At 37.5% G+C, this 13,448-nt stretch overlaps 1 protein-coding gene across 2 annotated transcripts in view; it reads right to left on the reverse strand.

The window, feature by feature from the left end:
* Window positions 1-13,448, reverse strand: part of jade2 (jade family PHD finger 2) — a 323,216-nt gene that overhangs the window by 209,863 nt on the left and 99,905 nt on the right. For both annotated transcript variants that reach the window (XM_039774037.1, XM_039774038.1), the window contains exon 4: window positions 13,256-13,413. In XM_039774037.1, the coding sequence (XP_039629971.1) occupies window positions 13,256-13,413 (158 nt within the window). The remainder of the gene's footprint in view (window positions 1-13,255; window positions 13,414-13,448) is intronic.

Genomic DNA, 13,448 nt, shown 5'->3' on the forward strand with positions numbered 1-13,448 from the left:
AAGCACGTTATTAAACATGAGTTTCACGGCACAGTGATTGTGTGCGACCTTCGATGAAATAATTTATTGCAGCAGTACTCAGGTGAGGCTCTAGGCTTGTGGTGGCACTGGGCAGAGGAAGAATCGGTGGCTCCTTCGCCCACTAATGTCAGTAAGGTAGCTTATGCACGGTGGATGGCCACGTCCGTTGCAGACACTGCATAGCCGCCTCGTGCTCATGACACAAGCATTTAACTTTTGCCGAAGTTTGTCGCTGCGTTTTTAGCTGTCTTGTTATTTTCTCTTTCTGTTTTATATTCAATATATATTGGCGTAGCCGCCACTGCAGTCAGTGCTTTTCTTTCCCCAAATACCCAATCACCACACAATCAGCTCTGTAATAGAAGTTAAGCCATCTGTAAGCTCAGCTTATCTTCGTAGTACATGTTTAATTATTCTATCCTTCCAAGTGAAGAATATAGATTATTTAAATGAAGTTAAAGTTTTATCTGTATAATATAATAAACATATTTTGCTGCATTTCACCTTAAAAATGATATCGTCATCATATGTAAATACGCTCTTTATAAAGTGGCTCAGGTTGTGCGATATTATAACTGTAGTGCAAGTTTAAAGTGAGGTAATTGTACTTATAAGAACAAACAGCTCTACAAGGTGCAATTGACTGAGTGCGTTTATAGTTCTTGGGATGAAACGGTTTCTGAACCGCGAGGTCAGGAAAGACTTTGAAACGTTTTGCCGTGGCTGAGACAGCGTGTCCTTGAATCTGTATACCGATAATTCTTTTTCCGATCAGCTGCTGCTGTGATTCACACTCAGATACAGTGATATAAATACTCCGAGTGGTGCAGTGAGAGTAATATGGAAAAACATGATCCGCTGTGGCAACTCCTAACGGGAGGAGCTGAAAGAAGAAGAAGAAGAAGAAGAGGAAGAAGAAGAAAGTGCAGTGAGAATAACAAAGCTAAAGCAGTTATGGTATTTGGAATACTATGGCTATTCCCTGGACCATTATATTGTTACGAGTTAATTACAATCAGATGCGTTACACTAATAAACAATGTGCGGTTAGTTTTAGTGTATTTATAAAGCCGCGTCAGGAAAATAAGGTGTAACCACACAGGAACAGTAGCATTGCTTTGACGCTGGGTGCCGCCAGTCTGCAAAACCGAGCAGAGAACTTGCGTACGACAAGGTATGAGGAACCGTGGAAAAGTGCGTGGCTTTACGCCAAGTGTAGGTTTTATACATCACAATTTGAACGTGGAAAAATTCTTAAGCAAAAATTTCTGTGCGTACGCACCGTTTATACATGAGGCCCCAGGAGTGGTCAATCAACAAAGATCATTCCAAGGGCAAAGTGTGTGGTTGTCCAGAAGGTCACAAAAGAACCAAGGGTAGCTTCTAAGCAACTAAAAGACTCTCTAACACTAGTTAATGTTAATGAGTCCACCATCAGGTGAATACTGAACAACAGTGGTGTATATGGTAGGGTTGCAAGGAGAAAGCCACCGCTTTCCAAAAAAACATTGCTTCCCGTCTACAGTTTGCTGAAGAGCATGGGGAAAAGCCTAAAAGCAATTGGGAGTAATTTTTTATGGAAATATGAGACCAAAATTGAACTTTTTGGTTTAAAAGAGAATTTATGTTTGGAGAAAGAAAAACACTGCATTCTAGCATGAGAACCTCATCCCATCTGTGAAACATGGTGGCTGTAGTATCACGTTTTGGGCCTGTTTTGCTGTGTCTGGGCCAGGACAACTTGCCACTGTGGACGGGAAAATGAAAACTGAATTATACCAGTGAATTCTAATGGAAAATGTCAGGATAACTGTCTGTGGACTACAGCTGAAGAGAAACACGGTCATGCACCAAGATGAAGGCCCCAAATACACAAGTTGCTCTACCAAAGAGTAGTTGAAGAAGAAAAAAATGAACATTTTGGAATGGCCAAGTCAAAGTCCTGATCTTAACCCAACAGAAATGTTGTGAAGGACCTGAAGTGTGCAAGAATTCCTCCAAGCTGATGTCCAGGAGTGATCAAGACCTACCAGAAATGTTTAGTGTCAGTTATTGCTGCAAAAGGGGGGGTCACACCAAGTACTAAAAGCAAAGGTTTATATAAATTTACGAGACACAGATTTATGACACTGCATCATTTTCCTCTATAAAGAAATAACCAATTGTTCAATTATGTTCTCTTCACCTACTTTTAGGACAAGTGTTTAAATTTGACGATGTTTTAAGAATTTCAATTTATTACTTCTTTTATTTGCTGTTAATGTTGAAATAATGTCTTTAAACAAAATGTTAGTCTGTTACACCTCCTAATCAGAGAAACCCTTGACTCAGTCTGTACCACTTAAACATTTATAACAGTGGAAATGAATTTTCAGTACCTCAATGTTCTCCACAATAAGACTAAGAATATTCAGAATTCTTTTGTGTTCTTGCCCACAACAAAATAAGGAAACACAGCTTGTAATCCAAATAAATGACTACATACATCTATACTAATAAAAGGCAAAGCCCTCACTAACTCACTCCCTCACTCATCACTAATTCTCCAACTTCCCGTGTGGGTGGAAGGCTGAAATTTGGCAGGCTCATTCCTTACAGCTTACTTACAAAAGTTGGGCAGGTTTCATTTTGAAATTCTACGCGTAATGGTCATAACTGGAACCTATTTTTCTCCATATACTGTAATGGAGTTCAGCTCGATGGCCGCCTCCCACGTAATCACGTGAACTGACTGTGAGCGCAGTATGTAGAAAACAAGGAAGAGCTCCAAAAAGCGCTTAAGAAAACATGCATTATACAATTGAGAAGGCAGTGAAACAATAAGAAGCGAGCGAGTGACACATACAAGCATATTCATAAGTGCAGCTACTGCAGAAACAAAGCACGGTGTAAACCGTAAGTTTAAATTAAGTTTATAGACACGCTCCCACTGCCGTTTGTCATGCACAGTGATGCATACAAGTATATTCATGACTGCAGCTACTTCGGAAACAAAGCACGGTGTAAAGCTAAAGTTTAAGTTAAGTTCATAGACAGGCTGCCGCTGGCGTTTGCCATGCCCACGACTAATGCGGGATACAAGTTTAATGACAGGACACAGGGTATAAACGAGAGTTTTGATCATTTAACTAAGTTAAAATTGCTGGTGAAGGACTGTGCTTATGCAAATTCCGAGAGACTGTCTTTGTGGGGGGATTGACAGTTGAGGTGTGTGGGGGAGTGACGGCATCCTCTCCCCTCCCATTCACCTCATTTCGCTCTGAGCTGAGCTCCCCAGCTAACGCGGTCTTGCAGAAGCAACTTTGTCACGCTGCCACCAAATACTCACAGAAAAATCCACAAGTTAATACACATTCTGTCTCTAGAGTTTCTCCACACTCAATGTATTCCTCGCATCCCCGTTACACCCTCTAATCTCCCATTTCAATTCAGATGCCTCCAATTTCCAGTAAGGCTCTGCTTCGCGATGAGAAGTAAGAAGTCTCAGGGACAGACTCAACAAAAGGTTGCCATTGATTTCAGGTAAGATTGCTTTTCTCCTGAACAACTATACGTTGCATTCTCAAGAGTGAGCTCGCGCAGCTTCGTCATATTACAACCAGAGTGCTGAACTGACAACGTGATATATAAAGAGAACTATAATAATCATAATAAACGAACAATAAAACAGCGGAGAACCCGTGGATTAAATAAAAAGGCAGCTTTCTTGGCAAAGCAAGGAAAGAGGATGGCTTTATATGTCGTTCGTTTATAAAACAGCAGAGAAGCTGTGTAAAGGCTGCTTCACAAAAAGCCAGCGGAGCGCCTTATATGAGCAGGCAGTCAACTAAAGAAGGGAATCAATAAATATCTCTAATCGTGATAAACGAACAAAAAATAGCGTACAAGCCGCGGATTAAATAAAGGAAATGGGTACCTGAACAGTACAGTAAGTCTCGAATAGCTACACAATACCTATAAGAATCGTAATACACGAACAATAAAACAGTACAGAACCGTGAAGCAAGGAGAAACGACGGCCTTATATGGCGTTCGTTTATAAAGCAGCGGGGAAGCTGTGTGAAGACAGCTACACAAAAAAACAGCAGAGCGCCACACGCTGAATGTATTCCTTGCATCACCGTTATACCCTCTGATCTCCCATTTCAATTCAAATGCCTCAAATTTCCAGCTTCGCGATGACAATTAATAAGTCTCAGGGACACACCCCACAAAAGGTTGCCATTGATTTGAGGCAACATTGCTTTCCTCCTGGACAAAACTAGACATTGCATTCTCAAAAGTAATCTCACTGCACAGCTTGGTCATATTACAACCAGGCTGCTGAACTGAACACGTGGTATACGCGGGGATTTTGCTATATACAGTATATATATATATATGTAGGTATATAAGTATCTATGTATATATATATGTGGATATGTATATATGTGTGTGTGTGTGTGTGTGTGTGTGTGTGTGTGTGTGTGTGTGTGTGTATGTATATATATATATATGTATGTATATATGTATATATGTGTGTGTGTGTGTGTGTGTGTGTGTGTATGTATGTATGTGTATATATATGCTGTATGTATATGTGTAGATATGTGTATATGTAAATATGTTTATATGTATATATGTATATGTTTATATGTGTGTGTGTATATATATATATATATATATATACATATATATATATATATATATATATATGACAGCAACACTCATAACAGTGACAAAACAATTACATTGACAATCATGTTACGTTATTTTTAAAATGTTTCCTTTTCTTTTTCATAACTTCCTTAACACACTACTTCTCCGCTGCGAAGCGCGGGTATTTTGCTAGTAAATTAATAAAAGGCATGTCATTCAGGGTGCTTCAGTATGGACTTGGATGTGAGTGTCAGCTAAGGTTCAGAAGCCAAGTATGGGTTCACATGTGACAGCTCCACTAAAGAGTCCAAAAGCAGCAAGCCATTTCCACTGCTGCTAAAAGATCCTGAAGGAATTACTAGTTTGTAAGATTGCTTCCAAAGCATAACAACTGGTAAAGCAACAGAAACAGTTAGGGACAGACGTGCAAGGCAATGAGACAATTCACTGGAACAGTGGAACATGTCCCAACAGTCACTGCAGTTTATCTAATAAACTCACTTCCCAGGGTTAAGGAAGGCAAAAAGAAGAGCTAAGTGTTGAAAATTAATCTTATTTGATCCTTCCAGATATTTTTGCTGATGCTAGGGTGCAACTCTTTGGAATCTAAACAAGATTTCCACTTTTGGCATGTGTCTGTCTCTCTCTTTCTCTCTCTTTTCCAATGTCTATAATAACTTGATAAAATGGAGTGCCATGTTTGGCAAGGATCATGATCCACAGAAGGCATTCTCGTTGAATCAAAGCATGATGAAGCTCACTTTTTCACAACCTTAAAGGTCAGCAGTTCAGTTTTTCTATCTATAAATAGCAAAAACACTTTTACATGGGCCTTGAAACAATGCAACAGTGGACCTGTTGACCTGTGTTGATTCATGGGACTTGAGTTCTTATACAAAACAGTTGCAACGTTTCATGCTACAAGTTTTTTTCCAAGTGCCTTTTCTCTATTAAAAGACATAAAACTGTAACTGTTCCCCAGGATGATCATACACACTGACCCTGAGATTGCTGACCAACATATACATAGTCATCATTAAAAATTACATCTAAGATACAAAACGACACACAACGAACCAGCGAATACAGTGCAACTTAGAAACGATCCTGTTAGAGCATACTGTGAAAACACTATAATGCTTCTGTAGTGAGTGATGAGTGTGATCACCACACTTTAGTAACTGATAATGGGGAGAGAAATGCTACAAAAAATCTGAGAAAAGGTTTCTTTTTATTGTCAGCAGCAATACTCAAAAGAAGCCTCATGTACCCCTCATTAATACTGGTGATTTCTATCCATAAGAAATGACTAATTCCTGAAGCAATCCTCTAATACAATTCTGTTTCCTTTACTCTGTCACTACTAACTTAATTCATGATCAAATATTAGTTACTGGCCTATGGTGAACCAATGTTAGCCCCATTAAACTCCTTTAGGAACAATTCACTTAAAACAGTTATAGGTGGGTTGTTCATATGACAAACATTAATAATTAATTTATAGAATGCACTTTGAGTTCTATATAAGAAACTGAAACACAACAGAACATAACGTCATCTAAAAGATAAATGGTATTTTTTTCATGCTGACAGGCAGTTCAAGACTTTTGAATGTTGCTGCCTGTGCATTCTACATCCTCTATGATCCTTCTTCGTAATGTTCAAGGGAAAATCAAAAATGCTGGGTCTTTCAACAAAATGCCACTTGCTTGTCAGTTCCTTGCTCACAGTTTTGCAACCCCTTTTTGCCAAAAAACCCTGAAGGGAAATAACTCCTCCCAAACATGCATTTTACAGGAATAACTAACATATAATTTATTGATGTACTGAATGAAGACACCAACAACAAATCAATTATCTAAAAATTCTTATTGACCACATCCGTACACTCAAAGTGTGTATGTTTATAAATCCTAAATGCAACTTAACAGAATGCTCAGATGTCTGTGTTGTGCTTGCTGTAATCCAATACACGTTAGATGCTATTGTATTCTTGTATATGAACAGGATTCTCATTCATCAAACTACAGCAACAGTGAAAATGAGAAAAAGACATTAGAAAATCTTTGTACCAGAAACTGAAGTGCTTATAACTGCTCAAGAGAGAAAATGCATAGACTGTTTAGCAGAATCAGCCATGGTGTGACAGGCACTAATAAAAAGAAAATAAGGGGGTCAACCGTATGTTATCTGTGGAAAGAAGTCTCCCCGATCTAAAACTGGATGCAAAGAGAATTACAAGCTATGGATGAAACACAGCCAGTGGGAGGAGGGGGGGATCAGGGTGTGACAGCATAGTCCTCTTTAATAAAATTAAATATAGATATGAATTACTGGAAACACATTGTTTCTGGTATTCCAGAAGTCTTCGCTTTGCACTGGTGGAAAGCAATACCATATATTACTAAAATTAATTACTAAGTAGCATACATATATTTAACTAAAAAGACTTAGAGAAATAATAAATGAGCTTCCAGTGGTTCCTAGCTTACAATAAAACTCACAACATATAAAAGTTAATTTCCTACATACAATCTACATGCTACACAAACAATAGTGAAATGAAGATTTATTAATGCTGGCAAGTCCAAGATAGAAATGGCAAATGAGTGATGCCCGCAAAATTTTTTTCTGCAGATAATTTATAAATAATTTGTAATAAATAATTTATAAAAACAGCAAAAACATTTTTTTTTTATTGTTTTATGTTAGTTTTCACAAATAGTACTTACCATCCTGCATGTTCATTATTGTTGTATAATTGTTACACATACAGTATGCATACATCCCTTATCCTGGGAACAATTTTCAGCAATCTCCACCTTGGCGGCAGTACCCCAAAATAAATACTTATTATTCAAGAAATAAAGGGAGGACAGCCAATTTTTCACTAAAACCTGACAGATAACTTCTCAAATGTGACAGAATCTGTGTCTGTGTCAAATTTAAACATTACTTAGAAACTGCTGCTGAATTGGAAAAAAAATTAAGTGCTCACTGTAATATTTTACATTTTTTGTCTTCTGATATAATATATCTCATGTACAAGTAATGCCAGGGCAGTTTTTTGATTTGGCATTTCCTGACATGTCAGCTGTACCATTCTAAATCTTCATGTTGATAACACAAACAAATTAATAGTTACAACATTTGGCACTATGCCTCCCCCCACCACCACCACCACCACCCGTGCAAAACCTCTTCAAATGGGGATCCAGGTTTAGAACAATTTTACTGCACATAAAACAGTGAATCATATAAAAACTCTGAACCCCACCCCCTAATACACCCATCCTGTCCCACCTACACATACACGACACTCTTCACATCGTTTGCTCCTACTTCAAATAGTGTGTTTTTTTATTAAGCACGCCCTTAGCTATGTTTTTCTTTATGTCCATATTTCGATATCTATGTATCGTTGGAGATTTCACAGTCGCTGCCCTCCAAAAGTATAAAGTTTGCAAGTGTGTGGCCTATTGAGTCAGAGTTAATGACCCAGAAATATGAGGCGGCAGTTGCCAAAGATGGCCTCATGACTCCTCGTATTTGGAGGATATCTCATCATTGATGCATTATATAATAATGTGACTGAACTTGTTTTGATCAGGAGAATCTACTGTAAGTATTGATGTTTCACTTGTAGATATTTGCTGTTGTTTTTTGAAGTAATATGCAAGAGCACATAAAAAAAATCAGAACAGTGGTGTAACGCTGCTTCTGGTTTTCAGCCTATAGCTCTCGTTTGCTCAGTCGGTGGAAGGGTTTATTGTATTGGTTGAAATCAAATGGTTGGGACTTTTTGATTGATGCATAACACTTGGGTATTCCTTATATAGAATAATTACAAATTTTTCAAATTTTTTTCTGACAATTTATGAAACACCACATGTATGATTTCATAACAGTTTAAAAGTCAACCGTAAGTATTGTAACAATTTGATTACTAGGAGTGTGAATTGAATCCAGCCACTTCACATCTGTACATAATAACAGATAAACGCATCATGATGAACATAGGAATATACATTTTAAATGTAGACAACAGTCTCTACTGTCAAGCTGTGAAACTGAAAACTACCAATGGAAAAATTACACAGAAACTACAAAGATGAAAATTAGAGAAGGTCAGGGTATGGTAAGACACAAAAAAAACTTACAAACAGAAATGCATTCTTTCTTTTTTTTGTTCATGTGTTTTGATTAAGTTTTTTACAGTTTGAGGATGCAAGCTGAATAAAGAGAGAGAAAAACAAGATAAAAAACTACATCATCAAAAGACCATCTGTACACCTGTAGTTGGCATCATAAACAAGCTATGGTAGCGGGTCTTGTGGTTAATATATTTAAGCACACTACGGAAATACACTTTGATGCTATCAGTTCCTCTGAAGCATTCACCTTCACAGTAATAGCATTGATACTTAGCTTGATTTGTGCACACTTAATACAATTTCATATTATCTGGCATTATTCAAATGATTGTATTTATTATTATATAGATTTGACTGCTGTCCTTATCCCCATCAAATTAGGGCGTAGCCTAATGGAAATTTTTTCAGCAGTCCTGGCGCTGACCCTCATGTTGACAAACACATGCCTCCAAAATTTTGAGACTGCACAGTCCCGAGTGTGCCTTTGTGCATCGAATCTGCCAGAAAACATGGGCTCATTCTGGAAACAGTTGTGAGAAATGATTTGCCAATAGCCACACCTATACAATCCAACATGAAAAGCACACATAGATAACCAAAATGTGCTGAATTCCATGGCCAGAAATTGCCCAGACTCTGGAAAAAGATGTGTTTCTGCAGGCAGAAATGAAAATATCTGTAAGATCGATTATGTAAGGACAAAGACAAAACTCTGGGGGAAAGGCAATGATTCTACTATCACACAGTGTCATGCACTGAATGCATGACTATAATCAGACCTGTGCGTGACCATATCTACAGTTGCCTGTGCCTAAATATAAAAGAGCCTTTAAAAAGTTATAATATAATGCAACTGCTTACAAAGATGATTTGCAGTTGTAGCAAAGGCAGAGTAAGTGACTTGCTCAGTGTCAATAGGGATGCTCCAATCTAAATTGGCCGGTTTTAACTAAAAGAGACTCAATCAGTGTTCATTAAATTGGCTGATCAGAAAACTAGATCTACTCATCACCTGCTTTTCTAAGCTTTATGGCAATTTGGTTGCAGTGCTCCTTTACATGTGGTATCACAGTAGTAAACTTCCTGCAGTTTAAACAAAGTGCTGTCAAGGCTTGTTTTACAAAGTGGAGTAATAAACTGTGAAAACGGAGTTGGAGAAGTCATCCTGTGTTTTTAGACAAACGGCAATAAAAGCTACTTTAATGAATTCAGACCTCTTTATTTTGATACGTTTTCTGCTATTTTAAAGATTTATACGGTATTTATTATTTAGTTCTGTGTATTACACATATGTTTTGGTAAAAAACAAGTACTACATGTTTAAAATGGTAATCCATATTTCATCATTTTTCCTCATGAATTATGAATGTCTAGCTGATACAATTAAGAAAAAAAACACATTTTTATAAATATAGCAAATGTATATTTTAAAAGCAAAAAAGCTGGAGTGCAATTAATGATTAAAAATAATTAAAACCTATAAGTACATGTATATTTATATTTAAGCACTGTTTAATTGCCAATACTAATTAATAATATTAATTAATTGTGTGAGAATACAGTATATATATATATAAATAAATATTATATATATAAATAAATATATATATATATATATATATATATATATATATATATATATATATATATAAAATAAATATTATTTTCCTATATATATATATACAGGCAGTCCCCGGGTTACGTATGAGATAGGGACTGTGGGTTTGTATGTAACTCGGAACAGGTACATTATTTGAATAAATGCTATTGTTGACCGACTGTAACCAAGTGCTCTGCCAATGAATAATGGAGTTTCACCTCTCTCTGAATTTTTTTATTATTTCTATGTTATTTTCAATGGTGATGGTTTTTCTCTTCTTTACTGTATCACCAGCACTTGCACAAATTTGTGTTTCAGAGACATTGTTGAAGGGTGAAGACAAAAGGTTAAGATGAGCTCTTCAGCACAGCACTGTACAAGCTATCACAGCAGGAAGACACCTCTCGACAGCACGTCTGGTGTACTAACGAGAGACAACTTCCTGCTATGTACGTAACAATACAAGCAGGCTTGCTATTGAGAATAAATGGGGGTGGCAAGGGGCGATTCACCTGCAGCGTCTGCCCACCAAGAATGAACAGGGTGCGGCCAAAGGCGGGTAGTGAATCGCCCACCACCACCCCCAATCAACCGGTAGCCACCTGAGGCACACTATACAATGCTGGCCCCCGCTGCCTCATTCACCCTCAATGGCCTCAGTTCAGCCACAACAGGGTCACTGCTTGCAGCATCACCAGCATTATATATATATATATATATATATATATATATATATATATATATATATATATATATATATGTGTGTGTGTGTGTGTATATATATGTATGTGTATATATGTATATATATGTGTGTGTGTATGTATATATACACTAGGGGGCTTACCCCCTGCTCGCTTTGCTCACCAACCTCCCTTGCCTGCCGCTTGTGTTGTGAAGAGGGGGGCTGAACGCACCCCATGGAGATGCAGTCGCTCCTCCGAAACCTACTCTTAAACAGTGCTCACTCAGCTGCTGCAGGTTGAGTCTAAATTATGTTAACATTTGATATATATATATATATATCATATGGGTGAGTCTAAATTATGTTAACATTTGATATATATATCATATATGTATATGATATGAATGTGACAGATAACTGGATGAGTGCATAATAGGGCAGTCCTGGCTTAGTCACTGATCAATTTGACTTTGCATGGTCTTCCTGTGTCTGTGAGTTTTTCCCTCCCCCACTTCTAAGGCTAGCTTGGCTAGGTTAACTAATGAGCCTAAATTGCTCCAGCTTGAGTGAGTGAAGGAGACCATATAAAATGTGCCCTATTACGGACTAGCCCTTAGTTCAGAGTTAGTTCCTGCCTTGTTGCTGATGCTGAAGGGGAAGACTCCTCCCCGCCAACAGTATAATTGGATTAAGTGTGTATTAAACAATTTCTTAAAACAATATCGGCATCTGTACAGATTTTATGGACTTTTCAGCTCAATTTTACCAGAGTCATTTTCAATAGCACTTCCCAAATTTTAAAGATGGCTTGGGGCAGCTGACCCTGTAGACAACTCCTATGCTTGTAACTACATCAAAGTATGCTATTTATATTCAACCATTACTTTAAAAGTTAGCCTCTGACATTATAAAGTAGGAACTATTGGCACAAAGGCTTACCATTTCAGATCCTTTAGTAATGGCCTAGAAATTTGCATAACAGAAATTTGCATGATGACATTTTTTTCCACTAAATGTAGGGAATTTTGCATGCATATTTGTTAATGACGAAGGAAGTTTTTTGTTTTAATTTCCAGTGGGGGATATTGAGTACCTTTTAAGAAATGGTTGCTTTACAAGGACGGTGGCTAACTTTAAAAGCTGACTGGCTGAAAACAGATAATTGACTACAGCAAAATCTTTCATGTACTATAGTTCCATGAACAACATAAACAAAACAAAATCCACCATGGGCATGGTGTCTCCTTTTGGCACAAGCTTGCTCATCACTTCCACCAATCTAGGTCCAGTATTAACTGTTTATCCTGGGCTTCTTGTGTTGGACTCAGTTGTTTGTTAAATTATTATGAATTCATGAAATATACTGTATGATTATTAATGTTTGTGCAAGTTGTCTTATATAAAAACAATAACTAAAGGAATCCATCCTTCCATTATCAAACCTGATAGGTCCAGCATAGAGTCACTGCGGCCAGTAGAGTCACAGTAGAGAAAATGATAAAAACAAATGAACTATGATATAATATGAGTCATCCAATCAGGATGTAAATACATTCAAATCAAAAAAATACTTGAAATTGTTGGCTATCACATCCTGGGCATAGTTTAAGCCATAAAATTTTGATATTCCCCAATTTATTTTTGAATCCAGTTGTCCAATTCAGTATCACTGAGGCCATGAATTCCATCAGGATCAGGTACCCCCAGAATCAAACCCTAGACAGTGCACCAGTCCATCATTCACTCACTAAATAATGAAGTGCCGGTTTAAAATCACCAACAAATCTCATCCACATGTCTTTAGGATGTGGGAGTAATGTCACGGTGTCCACAGGAAAACTACAAAGACAGTGGGAGAACATACAAAATCCCAATAGACAAACACCAGGCTGGGACTCAGCCCAGTTTCTAGGAGCTATGAAACAAAAGCACTGATAACTGTACCATCTTCCTGGTCAATAGTATAAGTGGAAATTAAGAGAATTTATAGTAATGATGTGTGAAAAACTGCTTGGCACATTAAAGTAAAAAAATAAGATAATATGAATGCTTCTCCATTCAAAATGCTGAGTAATCATGGAGGAAAAGAAAAAAAAAAAAAATCAGGAATGTTTATTGAATTGATCCCAAGGTAGAAGAATTTCCTGCTGGCTGGCCTACCTGACCAGGGGCTCTGGGATGGCCTCTAAGTTGGCAGGCACCTGGACTCCCTTCTCCCACTCTTGTCTCCAGGGGTCTGAGAGGACATAAAACTCCTCCTGGCTCAGCTGGAAGGAATCTGGCAACTTCATTGCTGTTATAAAATCAGTTCGGAATACCTAAGATAAAAGAGACAAAACCAAAAAAAAATGAA

Source organism: Polypterus senegalus, chromosome 13, assembly GCF_016835505.1.
Source record: "Polypterus senegalus isolate Bchr_013 chromosome 13, ASM1683550v1, whole genome shotgun sequence".
In the NCBI taxonomy this organism is placed as follows: domain Eukaryota; kingdom Metazoa; phylum Chordata; class Cladistia; order Polypteriformes; family Polypteridae; genus Polypterus; species Polypterus senegalus.